At 45.4% G+C, this 15,685-nt stretch overlaps 1 protein-coding gene across 2 annotated transcripts; it reads left to right on the forward strand.

Moving 5' to 3' along the window:
- Positions 1 to 378: 378 nt before the first annotated feature.
- Positions 379 to 13,817, forward strand: RAB5C (RAB5C, member RAS oncogene family). 2 transcript variants are annotated; one of them, XM_083708884.1, is made up of 6 exons: positions 379 to 482; positions 5,523 to 5,758; positions 8,134 to 8,285; positions 9,249 to 9,371; positions 11,388 to 11,481; positions 12,370 to 13,817. In XM_083708884.1, exons 2-6 carry the CDS (start codon positions 5,593 to 5,595, stop codon positions 12,480 to 12,482), a joined length of 648 nt encoding a protein of 215 aa, XP_083565010.1. In that variant the 5' UTR covers positions 379 to 482; positions 5,523 to 5,592; the 3' UTR covers positions 12,483 to 13,817. The 2 variants fall into 2 exon arrangements, with proteins under 2 accessions (XP_083565010.1, XP_083565009.1); XM_083708883.1 differs by having other exon boundaries at positions 394 to 552.
- Positions 13,818 to 15,685: the final 1,868 nt, after the last annotated feature.

Genomic DNA, 15,685 nt, shown 5'->3' on the forward strand with positions numbered 1-15,685 from the left:
TTCAGCCTGTTAACTTTTGTATGTTTAAAAATAGGCTTGTGTTTTTAAATGGACTTTACTGTTTTTATCTTTCGCAAACCGCTTTGACGTAGCTTTTTTCTTGTTCTTTAAACAATCGAGCGGCGTATAAATATTATAAAATACCTATATAAAGCAACAAATAAACCCCGAGGTAACTAACGGAGAGAAACAGGGAAAGAGAAAAGCCCCTTTGGAAGATATCACCCCACCCGTTTATCCTTCCTCCCTGTGCCCTGAAACGCAGTTACGGCGGGGTGGAAGGCGGGGCTGCTGCTGCCGCTGCTGTTTTTTTTTGTTCTTTTCCCTCTCGATTGGTGGAAGGAGCAGCCTGTCACAAGGAGAGCGGAAGTAGAAAGGCAAAAAAAACCCGCCCCCGCTGTCAGGAGGAGCCTTTAGCGGAAGCGGAAGAAGCTGGAAAGGAGCCGAGGGCGGAAGTGGCGCCGTTTGAGATTTTTGGAGTGGTGGGTAAAGGGGGATACCGAGCAGCGGGAGGACTGGTGGCGGCGGCGGCGGTCCCGCAGGCGGGAGCGGGTGAGTGATGGGGGTCGGGTCCGGAGGAGGCCGGCCTGGGCTGGGCTTGGGGGAGCGCAAGCTGTCCTGCCTGCGGAGAAGGAGCCCCGCGGCTTCGCCTCCCTCGCAGATGGGCGTTGCTGGCCATAGCGGGGCTGCCTCGGCCGTGGCGAGCATGGATGGAGCCTCCATGGCCAGGGGCAGTGCACCTCTCTCGAGCACCTGTTGTCTTCGGGCCCCGCCTGCGGGCTTCCTGGAGGCATGCCGTGCGCCGCTCTTGGAAACAGGATGCTGGACTAGGAGGACCGCTCTGGCCGACCCAGCAGGGTTGTTGTTTGCTCCGCCCAGCACGGCGCTTTGTAGAAACGCCATAAGCAGAAACAGTTCTCCTTGCGAGCCTGTGAGGCTTGCAGTCTAAGAGCGGGAGTAGTCACAATTCGTATGCAAAGCTCCCAGAGGATTGGGTGTTCACGAAAAACACTGAATTTGTGCGTTTGGACAGAGGAGCTCTTTACTGGTGCGCTGCTCACTGGAGATGCCAGTTAATTTCCTCTTAAGGGGATGAGTGCACGTTTATCAGCTTTGTCGGGCAGAAGTTCAACAGGTGTGACATTTCCTGTATAAGATATCCTATCCCTAAAGCTATGACATTCTAACCTAGGGTGTGGATTCTAAGAGAGAGGGTTCTCAGACCCTTTCTGTCCTACTGTATCCTAATATGCTTTGGACTATGAGTATATATATTCTATCTGTGATCATAGTTGCTGTAAATAAAGGCTGCATTTAAAACAATCAGCCTGAAGGATTGTAATAAAAATGGGCCTTTTTTCAGGGAGCCACCTTGGGAGTCAATAATTTGTGAATTTTGTATGTCATCTGAACTTAACGGATACAGTACTTTCCTCATCAGACAAATCCAACATGATAATAACCAACAGTTTTATTACGGCAAATCCCTTTTCTTACTACCGTTATATTGCATGGATTGACATTCTTTGAAAGACTTCTCCAAAGTTTGTGTAGTGATTAAGAAAGTGGACTGTGACTCAAATTTTGACTCTTAGATGAGTCCATTTGGTGTTTGGCAGTACATATAAGGATCATAACACTGGTCTGCCTCTTGAAGCCTGTAAAAATGCTGGTGCATTATACGTGAATGAAAGTTCGTATTATTGTTACTAAAGGGAACAGGCCCCTCCTTTGTGCAACAATTTCCCTATTATCTTTCTTGCCCCACCTTTTGCCATTTGGCTTCTCCCCACTCCCACTGTTTTATCTCAATCCCTGGTCATCACTGCAACCCTGCCCCACCCCTACCCCTTGCTTGCCTCTCTATTGCAGATTCTCTTAAGCCTGTATGCAGGAACAATGTTGCCTGAACATTCTGCATTGCTTGAATGTAAAAGCCTTACTTGTAAAAGTTAGGTTTGCTGCCCCGAAACTTAAGGCACCCTTCCTCTTTCCGGTGCCTGCCCTTCTTTATTGGGCGTTGAGAACATTTGGCCTTCCAGATGTTACAGAACTACAACTCCCATCACCCCAGCAAGTATGGCCAATGGCCACAGAGGATGGAAGCTGTAGTTCAGCAGTATCTTTCTCCCCTGTGCTCTAAATCCTTGTTAAATGTTAGTTGTGCCACAGTTCAGGAAGGTGATGTATAGTGTAATTGCTTTGACCGTTTTCCTGAATATATGGATATGTCTCTTTAAAAGTCTACCCTTCTACATGGCCAGATGGGTGGGGTAGCTAGCTCCCAGCATTCTGTTACACTCCAGCATGCCAAGAAGCAAACTATGCAGATGGGAGCATGCTTAATTCTTAATACTGGAGCGTGAGTGCAATTCTTCTCTCGTGTAAGTGAATGGTGGGCATTCACTTTCATGGAAATGAAGTGCTGCGTTTAAGGACACTGTCATAGCGATGAAACACAGGAAACTGCTTTATATCTTTGGTCAGTATTGTCTATGCTAACTGGTAGTAGGTCTCTGGGGTTTCAGATAGGGAAGCCTTCCCAGCCCTAGCTGGAGATGCCAGGGATTGAATCTGCGGCCTTCTGAATGCAGAGCAGATGCTACATTTGGCTTTCCTAAAGCAAAACCTGTGCTCCACCCCTGCTGCAGGTCGCCAGTCCGTCACCGATAGGGATTTTGTAGGGGAGGGATGGGGAAACCATCAGCCCCAGCTAGCACGGTTGATGGTCAAGGATCACAGGAGAAGTGTCCTATTTCGGATGCAACGTTGAGATTCTTTTAATCCACAAGCCCACCTTCCATGAACATCATATTGGTGGGCCCTGTGCTAGTATTATAGCAAGGCACCAGAGGCTTTTCTCTGGCAAAGGTTTAGGGCAAAATGAAGTGGAGTACATATGTGATTCATATTGAAGTTAGATCATATCCACCAAACCTCAGTGCCTTAAGAAGACTCTTGTAGGTCTGTAAGATGCTACATGGTTTCTCACAATCCATATCCAGGCTGAGGAAGGTCTGGTTGTTGTGCTGTTGGTTGTGACCCGAGAAGTTGCCAGTAACAATTTCTGTTTATATTTATTCAGGGTTAGCCTGTGCAGTATTTAGTAAAAACACACACGCACCACAGTCAAACACTAAATAAGAGCGTGTGCAGTCAGTACACATAGTAACCTGGTAGACCCATCTTATTGCTTTAAACATTCAGCAGAGAAAAGAAGTATTTAGCTTCAATAGCTTAACTCGATAAATGTCGGGTTGGTTGTTCCCGGATATATCAGGGACTACTGATTAACAGTAACTCATTTCTTTCACTTTTGAGTTACTGCTCAGTATACTCAGTATAAATTGTAAAACTCTGAGTGCCTTGTCTAAAGGTCAGCTGGTTTGAATATTTAGCATCCTTGGGTGGAGAAAGTTTGAGGTGTCACCAATCCCTGCCCCCCACAATCCAAGCAAAGAATTCTCACTGTGGTCAACTAAAGACAACCAACCATGCCCTGCACCCCCCACCCAAACCTCTCTCACTGCCTAAGAAAAACAAAAAATGAATAGAAAAAGAACATACCCAAGTGACGCTGACACAAAAGCTCCATGCATACACTAACTAAAAGAATATAATTTTAACCACCCCACCTCCTCTCCCACTTTCTCCTCCAACAACCTTATACAGTGGTACCTCGGGTTAAGTACTTAATTTGTTCCGGAGGTCTGTTCTTAACCTGAAACTGTTCTTAACCTGAAGCACCACTTTAGCTAATGGAACCTACTGCTGCTGCCCCGCTGCCAGAGCACAATTTCTGTTCTCATCCTGAAGCAAAGTTCTTAACCTGAAGCAATATTTCTGGGTTAGCGGAGTCTGTAACCTGAAGCGTATGTAACCTGAAGTGTATGTAACCCGAGGTACCACTGTACTGCATTCAATACTTAATGTCTCACATCCAGTGTCACTGCTCTGTAAAAAAGACACTATGACCTGAAAAAAGAGATAGCACACCTACTTTTGTAACCAAAGAAAGTGCTTAATAAAAATTATGTTTAAAAAGAAAGAAAGTTTGAGGCACAGAGAAGTGTAGTGTGGAAAGCTAATGTCACTTTTTACCTAAGTAAAAAAGTAAGATGAGTTCCACAGTCTCTTTTGCTCTGCGCATACTGAGCCTTGATGCCTAAATGTAGTACAGTGGTACCTTGGGTTACAGAAGCTTCAGGTTACAGACTCTGCTAACCCAGAAATAGTACCTCGGGTTAAGAACTTAGCTTCAGGATGAGAACAGAAATTGCGCGGCGGTGGTGGTGGCGGCAGTGGGAGGCCCCATTAGCTAAAGTGGTGCTTCAGGTTAAGAACAGTTTCATGTTAAGAACGGACCTCCAGAACGAATTAAGTTTTTAACTCAAGGTACCACTGTATATGGGTACACAAATAGCTGAGCTATATGCTCATACAGTTAGTCACATACATTATTACACATCTATTCAACATAGAGCTACCTTCTTATAATCCTTACTACATCCCCGCAAATTGGATCAGTATCGTCCCCTGTCGGTGGACATGAAGACTAAACTTTTCCTAAGGCCACCCAGTGAGTTATGGAAGATAGTAGTAGTAGTAGTAATAATATTCTTTATATTCCACATGTCCTGGTTTAAAAATCGGGCTCAGGGTGGCTAACAGCAAATATAAAACATTGATTAAAATGCAACTTAAAAACAGCATAAAATACAACATAAAATGCAGCATCAATATCAATAGAATTCTAAAATTCAGGGGTTATTGGGGGGGACCCCAGTCAGTAGACATCAAATGATCACCAGGGCTAACTGGTCAAGTTGGTCCTACTAGGGCCAGCAAGGAGACCAGGGAAGAATTTAAATGTGGGGTCCCAGAAAGGGTTTCTTCACGGAAGAGGAAAGGAGAAAAGGAAATAGAGGACCAGGCTAATTCAAATTGAAGGCCAGGCAGAATAGCTCTGTCTTACAGGCCCTGCGGAAGGAGATCAAGTCCTGCAGGGCCCTAGTCTCGTGGGACAGAGCATTCCACCAGGTCAGAGCCATCACTGAAAAAGCCCTGGCCCTGGTGGAAGATAGCCTGGCTTCCTTAGATGTGAGATTGAGACGTCCTAATTTATAGCTTGATATTTTATCCACTGGGCTGGAACATCCCTCAACCCAGCCAATCACGTTAGAAGTTTTAATGCTGCGGACTAATGCTGTTGTAATGGTAAAACAGTGGCGAACAATACAGTGCATGCGCTTATTAGAAGGACTAAGAAGCCACTTCAGGTAAGATGCTCTGTACATTGGAACGACAGAGGAGCAGTTCACCTGAAACCACCCAGGAGAGCTTGTGGCAAGAATGAAGCTTCCAGTTCCACATTTGAGCTGCTGGATCAGGGGCAGAACACCTGTGCCAGCTGGGACTGACAGGATGTGGAGTTCAAGAATACCCGGAGGGCCACGGGTTTCCCCACCTCTGTGCTAGCTCAAAAGCCGGCTTCACACCACTGAAATGTCTCTTTCTTTCAGTTGGAGATTTGTGTTCCTCGCCAACAGTCCCATCTCCTTCTCATCAGAGCCTGTGCCCTTGGAACAGGCCATGGCAGGCCGCGGTGGAGCTGCACGGCCAAACGGGCCAGCTGCCGGGAACAAGATCTGTCAGTTCAAATTGGTTCTTCTGGGTGAGTCAGCTGTTGGGAAGTCCAGCCTGGTCTTGCGCTTTGTGAAAGGACAGTTCCATGAGTACCAGGAGAGCACAATTGGAGGTGAGTATTGGTGGACTCCAGCTGTGGGTTAAGTTACAGAAGAGTCTTGGGCCTTTGCAGGACCTCCCCCCCAGCTTGCAAACTTTTTGTGATTAGGGAGCTCTTTCCACACTGATATGGTGCAAAGAATTCTCAGTGAGCCTAACAAGGCACCCATTCCATTTCAAAGTGAAGCACTAGCCAGGCCTGTTTGTCGGCCCTGCTTTTCCCACCTAGGACATTATGTATTCCCTACATATCTCAACAGTCACTTACAGCTGTAAACTATTATAATGACTAAACAGATTTATAGACCTACATTGTACAAAATGGAATAAAGCACAAGCTCCAAGACTAATAAAATCACTTCGGCGAGCTCTAAAACAATAAAACCATTTATACTCTGAAACAACAATACGATTTAATCAGATGTATAATTAATCTTCCTTAAATGACAGGGAAAGCCTTCCTAAACAAAAATGTTTTCATTAGCTGCTTGTCTGGTTTCAGCTGGTAATTTGTTCCAGAGAGCTGGGGCTGCAACACTAAAAGCCTGGTTTAAACTACTGGGGGAAGTTGGCAGCAGAGAGCAAGCTGTCGCTAAAGAAGCTCGTCTGCCATTGCTAATTCTCACTGCTCTTCTGACAGTGTTCTCCTACCCAGCAATATTTTCAAACAGAGGCAACTTGGCAGAAGGATGTGGTTGTCTGTAGGGGGCAACGGGGGTTAATCTGTTTCAACAGTTCCTTCTAGACTTTTTTTTAGAGCCACGATGCCACTTCTGGCTGAAACTTGCAGACGAAACGGCAAAAGGAAGAGAAGGCTGCGCATTTGTCTATCCTTGCAAAAATGTCAGTTTGGAAGAAGCGTCTTCTCTGCCCTGAGCAGATTAGCCAGCCTGACGCCTGAAGTTCTTGCTTCACCTCTTACAATGCCCCTCTGTCAAGATCGACCTTGGCAGTTCTGGCGCAATTTTTGCAAAGTGGGGACTTCTGGCTTGGTTGGAGTCAGTGATGTCAAGTCCTATTTGGTTTCATCTGAATAGAGCAGTGGCTGCTTAGGACCTGGTTTGCCCACAGCCTGCCAGGTACATGTTGTATATACGCTGTGGGGCATAGGACTCAGTGTGGACTGACCTGACCTCTGCCTTGTGTGTGTGTGTGGGGGGGTGCTTTGTAGACCCACTCCACTTCATGCTGCAGAAGGTATGGACAGGTGGAGCCTACTTGCATACAGATAGAAGACCTGGTTCACCTTAACGTTCTTTAGTTTATATTCTGTTTTGCAGGCTTGGGATGGGTAAGAACAAACAGGAGTATGCAGGTGCCACAACAAAATTCTCTGCTAGGTAACCCACACTTGGCTTTACCCCAGCTGTCAAATGCCATTCCGAAAACAGAAAGCTTTGCACTTCTTCCAGAAAGCATTTTGGGTTCTGAACCTGGCATCTAGAAGAAGAGGGCAGTTGCACAAATGTGAGGGCAGTTGTCCTGTGCCCTTCCTGTTTGAACTTGGCGTTCATCCCTTGGTGCAGATCATATCAGCCCAAAGCTTAACTCCTGCACACAAGCCAAAGGGATGTGTGAACTGATCTTCTGTCCAAGCTCTGCACAAAAGGAGGGCTTCTACTTAACAAATCCCCCCCGCCCTCAAATGGCTAACATTGCTCTTTTTGCAGCCAGGTCCCATAGTATCTTAATCACTTGCAGCAGGGCTAATCTGTGGCCCTTCAGATGTTTGGTTTGGATTACAACAATGCTCCACAAATAACCCAGAGATGCATTTTAAATAAGAGGAAACATTCTACTCATGTAAAAACACGCTGATTCCTGGACTGTCCGCGGGCCGGATTTAGAAGGTGATTGGGTCGGATCCAGCCCCCAGGCCTTAGTTTGCCTACCCATGGGTTAGCATGTCAGACTAGGACCTGAGTTCAAATACCCACTGAACCATGATGCCCATCGAGTGGCCTTCAGCTAGTCGCTCACTCTTAAGCTTAACCCATATCAGGGGGTTATCACAATGATAAAATGGGAGGGGGGACTATTTACACTACCTTGAGCTCTTTGGAGGAAAGTTGGGGTAATAAAAGTTTTCTATAATTACAAAAAATACAACAGAATTTAAATTAAATAGCCATAAACAACAATATCTCCAAGTACACAATAAAGTTAAAGAATCCGCAGATAATTGGTAGTGACGTTTAACAATAAAGAGACAAAAACATAATACCGATCATAGCAAAAATTAATCATCTCCAATATTACAAGTAAAACTTGTACTTGAATGTGCAAGTAAAACAACGGTATCTAGGAAATGTATCAGAACATGTGCAGAGTTCAAACCAAGATTTTGTTGTACCTTCCTGTAACTCTGAGCTATTGTTTCTTTTCCAGCGGCTTTCCTCACACAGACCATTTGCCTAGATGACACAACGGTCAAGTTTGAGATTTGGGATACAGCTGGGCAGGAGCGCTACCACAGTCTGGCACCCATGTATTACCGGGGTGCCCAAGCGGCCATTGTTGTCTATGACATCACCAACATGGTGAGGATTTTTGACTCTGTCTTGTCAGCTTAGACCCAAGAGGGCCTCTTCTCTTGTTCCGATAATCTTGAATGCCTGAAGTCCTGGACGTGTATGAATCCATTTGACAAATGCTTTATGGCCCAGGGTAAAACTTTCAAGGAAAGCCAAGCCCCTTGGGCTTGCTTTAAGATTAAAAATGCTTGGTTTTCCTTGGTGGTATGAAAACAGGCTCTTTAGACCTTAGTTGCAATTCGAATTTACTGTTGGGTCTAGTAAGTGAGGTTGTAAATCTGTTGTCTGGGCTTCACCACTTTGGATGGCATCGTCTCCATGATGCAACATTCTTCCATAAAAAAAAAATAATCTCTGCATCTGGAAAAGTAGCATGTTGGGGAAAGGGGAAAGTTAGAAGCGCTCACCTGCAGCCTTTAGTAGTACAGCAGACTCAACTACTGCCTTAGACTCAACTACTGCCTTCTGTTGCAACACTTCCATGCTTACTGTTCTCGTGTCAATTTCATTTCATTTCCATATACTAAGGCATGTGACGATAGCCCCAAAATACACAATTCTGTGAGCTCCTGAACCTTAGCCAAATCCTAACATTTTAAAATCTTGGTATTTAAATTGGACGTTGAGGAATTTTGAAGTCTGAATACAGCAGTTTAAGGTCTCCATGCAATGTTTGTTAAGCATAAACCTGTCCAACGCACTCATTTACATGTAAAATCCAGCAGCACCCATAACTCTGAATGTTATAAAAATGTCATTTTTGCTAGCAATTTTTCCTCCGCCGCTGTCAATCTTTGCCCAGCCTTGGATATGCAAAACTAAGATGGAAGTGACAGGCCAGTGAACATGCTGTTCTGCTTGTTAGGAAGAGTGTGTTGGCATTCCAGTTAGAAAGAACTGGTATTCTTCTTGCACTGAACTGACTGCTGAGCTGACTTCTCTCTTTCCTTGCCTGCTTCCTTTTTGTAGGACACCTTTGTACGAGCCAAGAACTGGGTGAAGGAACTGCAGCGGCAAGCCAGCTCTAACATAGTCATTGCCCTGGCAGGGAACAAGGCTGACTTGGCCAGCAAGCGAGCTGTTGATTTCCAGGTGAGTAGCATTCATTGCCTTGGGAAGTAAACCTCCTTGTAGTCGCCCTGTGACTGCAGGAAGCTGCTGTCATGAACTTGCTAACATGGCTAGGCAAACAGCTTTCCTCTCCTTCTCATCCAATCTATATGTAACTAGTGGGAAGTGCTTGGCACGGCATGGGAATTTAAAGAAACCAATAAATATTGTGATTTTTAAATTGATAGTTTCAGGGCTTCACGCACACACACGCACACACCAACCCAGGGATTCAACATGACCTGAATCAACTTCAGGGGGGGGCAAAGTCATGCCAAAGTCACATTTCTGTCCACTGTCTTGATTCAAAACGGCGGAACTCACATCTCATGAACCCCCATGCTGATACCTTGAGAGGTGGTCAAAACCTATAGAGAACAGATAGGCAGGCATACAACTTTACTACACACACACATACATACAGTATATATATATATAGCAGATGCTGAACTACCGTATCTTACAGTTGCTTGGTAATCTGTACAACTACTCTGTATAGCTTTGGAAGTCTTAGGAATGTGTTATAAATGCTAAGTGATCATGACAGTGTGAGCAAAATTCTGGGAATTGTCAAGTATCTTGTACGGGAATATGCTACTATGTATTATTGTTTTTTTAAATACTTGTTTATTGAGTAAGTTAACTTCCTGTTTTTTTCTGCTAAAGTGGCTAATGACACTTGTAAAACACAACAGATACCCCCCAAAACAACCAGCCCTACTCAAACAAGAACCAGCATCATATGTTCTTCCCACAGGGCAGATGGTATCATATTAGACAGTCATTCAGTCGAGTTTCATAGTGTATTACAGTAGAGGCAACAACTGAAAAACCACAATGTGAACTGAAGACAGTGCTATCATCAATATAAAACAGGGCAGAGTAGTAGTTAATTCTCAAAGACCAACTGAAACAGCCAGGTTTTACTTGACTGCCTAAAGCAGAGAGGGGGCTGTTATAATCTCCTTTGGAAGGGGAATCCAGAAGTATTGGGGGGCCGACAGAAAAGATCCTGGTAGAGAGTAATAGTTCTCCAATACAGTGGTATCTCGGGTTACAGAAGCTTCAGGTTACAGGTGCTTCAGGTTACAGACTCCACTAACCCAGAAATAGTACCTCGGGTTAAGAACTTAGCTTCAGGCTGAGAACAGAAATTGCGCCACAGCGGCAGCGGGAGGCCCCATTAGCTAAAGTGGTGCTTCAGTTTAAGAAGAGTTTCATGTTAAGAATGGACCTCCAGAACCAATTAAGTTCTTAACCTGAGGTACTACTGTATTATGGGGTTCTGGAGAAAGGGCCTCATGAGTAGATCTTAAGAGTGTGTGTGGCGGTGGGGAGGCACTCGCTTCTTGGAGGCATCAGTGGCTGCCCCTCAGCTGTCATGCCAGGTTCAGTTACCATTGAGTCATGCCGTCCTGGGAGACTGGAGTGTCTCCACTGTGCCACCCCCCGGGATGATGCTGGCAGTGGCCAAGGCTGTCATCATTCCTCCATTAGCGAATTCTGTTTTTCAAGCACAGCTGGGACACCCAACGAACATGACGCCCCTTGCTAGGCCTGCTCCAATCATAGCTCTTTTCTCACGCTGAGCAGTCTTCTACAAGCCTCTTGTCCGCACTAGTTTGGAATCCACATCATCTTTCCCGTCCTGGGAGCAAAACGCCATGTGGTGACCAGAACTAAGTGAGGGTGCAAGGTGCTGACAGCAGTATTGAACTGAACTGGAAAGCCTGGAGACTGCTATGCAGCTGTGGTGGCTAGCCATTCACCGATGAGTTTAGCTGTCTTCTTTTTACCATCTCTCTGTTTATAGGCGTTTGGTGAACAGAGGTTGAAGGCAGTGTTTATACTGGTTATAAAGGGTAGCACTTCTGACATGTCCCTTCCTTTCTGTTACTGAGTTGTGGTTCTAGGAAGCACCAGATCAGGCCACCAAAAGGTTGGCTGAGTGCATGTCTCTGCACAGATTCTGATTTGGCTCGACACATTCCCTTGCAGGAAGCCCAGTCCTATGCAGATGACAACAGCTTGCTGTTTATGGAGACATCCGCAAAGACGGCAATGAATGTGAATGAGACCTTCATGGCGATAGGTTAGTAAAGTGATGGGGAGACGCAGGCTGGCGAGTCACCCTCCACACTGCCATATATTGGGAACAAAGTGATGTTAAATAAATAAATAAACAGACACAAACACACACACATCACAATCTTGGGTTCCTGAACAGCTTGGGGTGCAGTTCGCTGCAGAATAGGCCAGTTCAGACTTGAGGAAACTTGCAGGCCTAGGTCCAGGAAAGGCCGTGTGGGGATTCATTCATTCATTCAGTTTCTATCCCACCTTTTTTTCCAAGGAGTTCAAGGTGGTGTGCATGATTCTTCCCCCACCCCCGGTCATTTAATCCTCACAACAAGCCTGTGAAGTAGGTTAGGCTGAGAGGCAGTGACTGGCCCAAGGTCACCCAGTGAGCTTTATGTCCAAGGTGGTATTTGACCTCTCAGGTCCTAGTCTGGCACTCTCTGTTGACTCTCTGTTGCCAAAAGTGCTGGGTAGGAGGAATACAGGCTCTGGAAGATCGGGTGGAATGAGGTCCCAAGGGAGGGGAGCTGAAATAAGGGCCTACAGAGTGGGTAGTGTGCTGAGAAATGGGGGGGGGGGGGGAGAGACGTGAGAAAGAAGTAGGGTAGAGAGGCCAGAGAGGTGGGCAGGAGGCAGTGGTTAAGCAAGGCAGCTGGGGGCAAGGGGTGTGTGGAGTAGAAAGGCACGGGAGTCTAGAGACAGAGAAGCTGAATATATTCATCTTGACTGACCAGCTGAATATTGCGGTGCCAGTTACCCCTTTGGAAGCAGCAGGAAATTGAGAGGATGCTAGCTTCCAGGAGCTGGGACGGACAGGATCTTAATCCCCTGCTCCCGCCACAGAGTGAATCTTACAAATCAGTTCACTTGGATGTGCCTCTTCCTTTTTCCCCCCCCTCAGCCAAGAAGCTCCCCAAAAACGAACCGCAGTGCCCAACGGGAACAGCAGGCAGGAACCGAGGTGTCGACCTCCAGGAGAGTAGCCAACCCAGCAAGGGGCCGTGTTGCAACTGAAGGGGCCACACTGCCTGCCCCTCTGGGCGGCCCCAACTGGAATGCGCCTCAACCAATCGCACTTACGGAAGAACAGCTGCCAGGATCCCTCTTCTTCCCACCTCTTCCCAATCGCCCCCTTTTTTGCTGCTGTGTCTCCTCCCCTCTCTTTCCCTCTGGTTGCAGAATGGAGGGAGCAAGAACCACCTGCCCCCTCTTCTGTACAAATGATGAATTCATCTTTTTAAAAAAAGTCTTAGTCACCTTTTTTTTTATAAAAAGAGCAAAAACACACAAAGGAACTATGGCACACCTCTTCGACCACTCTTCATGGGTAGGTGATGTGCATTTCCAGAGCTTTGGCCTCTCCTATCTCTGCCTTTCCTTTTCCTTTTCCATTTCTTTTTCTGAAGGGTTCTTACAGCATCGTATTTGCTCGCAGCCGCTTGGAAGGAAGACCTGCCTTACTTCAACCAGAAGTGACTTTTGGAACACCTGCTTGGTGATTCTAAGCCACTTCCACCGGTAGGGCTTAACCCTAAAGAAAGTGTGGTTGCCGTAGGCTGGGGAAGGCGCTGAGAGTTGTATGCTGGCAGAATGACAACTCCCAGGGTTCCTTGGCCAGGAGCCTGGTCTAGATATGGTATAGACTTGCTCTTATAAAAAGCAAGTGCTGTAACGAAACACACAGGTAACCACTAAATGAAACGGTAGCAGTAATGGTAGATTGAGGAAGAACTTCTGGCCTTTAAGCCTTGTTTTGACCAAATCACAATTATGAGTATTGCTAGGGGTTGCGGGGGGGGGGGCAGGGATCTGATTTTCTTCTGTATTTTGTATTCTTGTTTTCAACATATAACCAATCAGTATCTCTTTAATCACATATACCAACTAGCCTTGCACCCACCTACGTTTGCATTGGGCTTTGGGTATACCAACTCTGCATTAATATTTTTTTTCCTATTTACATTTTGGATATAATGCACTAATTCAGCCTGTTGAAGAAAAATTGTATTAAAATTATCACTTCTTTTGAGCAACATGATGCCATTGTTAATAACCTTATAGTATGATGTTGGTGGGTGTATAGATGCAGGGGGGTGGGGAGGATGGACGTGATGTGGGGAGGGGGGCAATAATATGTATTCACATGGAGATGAAATATTGGTAATTCCACTAAATAAAACTGCAGAAGGGAGACCACAGATTTTGTTTCTGAACTAGTGCCTGAGGCAATTTTGTCTTAACTCATATTGGTATTTAAGGGGAGGAGTCTGTCAGTCTCTTCAATGCAAAGCTCCAGTTGTGTATGATTTGAAAAATAAATTTTTTATAAATCAGATACTGACCAGAAAAGCAGCTTCTGTCTTTGTATAAATCAGCCACATTAATGTCTGGCATCTCCACTAAACTTACCTGGAAGTAAGATAACTCTTTACTCTGAAATTTGGAGGACATTTTACAATTTGCTTGGATGAATTCACATCATTATACTCTCAATTGTTGGGCTTAAAGTAAAGGTAAAGGTACCCCTGCCCGTACGGGCCAGTCTTGACAGACTCTGGGGTTGTGCGCCCATCTCATTTAAGAGGCTAGGGACCAGCGCTGTCCGGAGACACTTCCGGGTCACGTGGCCAGCGTGACATCGCTGCTCTGGCGAGCCAGAGCCGCACACGGAAACGCCGTTTACCTTCCCGCTGGTAAGCGGTCCCTATTTATCTACTTGCACCCGGAGGTGCTTTCGAACTGCTAGGTTGGCAGGCGCTGGGACCGAGCAGCGGGAGCGCACCCCGCCGCAGGGATTCGAACCGCCGACCTTTCGATCGGCAAGTCCTAGGCGCTGAGGCTTTAACCCACAGCGCCACCTGCGTCCCTCCAATTGTTGGGCTTACACTGCTAATATTCTTAGATTTTCAAGTATTGTAGTTCTTTATCCTTGGATCACAAATATTCTTCCAAGAATGATTCTGTATCTGGAAAGGAAACAAGGGACTACTGTGTGGGTGGGCGAAACATGGCTTGTTGCCTGCAGGTGCCCTTGAATTGTGGACTGAGCTGCTGTGACATCATGGAATGTTTGTGCACATCCAAATTGTCCAGGAGAAAGCTTTTGTAAAGAAAACATTAGTAGTGCCATTTCTGTAAGGGAAGTAAAAGGTCCATTTGCCTGGTAAAGAATCTTCACATAATGCTGAGTGAAGTTTTTGATGTTAGGAATGGAATCCTCCTCCCCTTGGAATTGGTTGCATCAAGTGTTTGCGGGGGGAGAGGGTGTTTCAAAGAAAGAAAAATATTGTTTACAAATTAAAATAGATCTGCGACTTATCAGTCAGGTCTCCAAAACTAGTTTTTGATGGTACAACAGAATTCAAATATAGATGTACAGTATAGACTGTTTCCAGAACTAAACACCCAGGTTGGTTAATATGGCCTTGCATTGGGAAGGCATGCCTACCTCCAGTATGTAATAGGTCAAAAACATGGGGTGGCGTTCACACTCTATTAAATCTTATGCTCCATTGAGGTCACTAAAAGAGCATATGCTCTGAAGGCTCAGCAGCCTTGATCTCTTATTAAAATGATCTCTGGTACTATGGCTGCAAAAGACCTGAAACTTCTTCATTTGCCTTCCTGAATAGTGTTGCCACCTGCCCCCAAATCTTGATCAGTTTCCAGAACTAAGAGCCAAAATCTCAGCTAAACTGTTATGTCTCATTTTTACTCCCTTTGTTTCTCTAGGAAAAGCCAGTAGATCCAGGAAGTCAGTTTCCACAAATAAGTCCTTCTGTGTAGTTTTGCAGTCCTGTATCTAGTCTGACTGAAGGCATTCTTTCATTCACTGTATATTTGTACTTTTAAGAGCCAGGTAGGAGTGGTTCAGTTTATGTGTATTTGTAAAGGTGAGAGGCATTCTTCGAAGGCTTCACTTCTGGGCAGCATTGTACAAAAGAATCAACGTTTGGTTCTTTTCATGAGAAGCAGCATTTGGCATGTATTCTGAGGCATTTTGTCCTTTGCAGGTAACTTTAAAAAAAAAAAAGGAATTCTAGGTCACTCAACACAAATTCAGAGCCACCCCAAAATTCAAGAGGGTTGTCACTTTCTGTAAGCATCTTTTCCTGTGACTTTCTTAGATTTTATAAGTTTTATTGTAACAAAACACGCATTCATTTAATTCAAGACAGTAATAATGATGATCCCATTAATAAAACAAACCTGGTTCT

This window comes from Podarcis gaigeae (assembly GCF_964106915.1).
Source record: "Podarcis gaigeae genome assembly, chromosome: 13".
NCBI lineage: Eukaryota > Metazoa > Chordata > Lepidosauria > Squamata > Lacertidae > Podarcis > Podarcis gaigeae.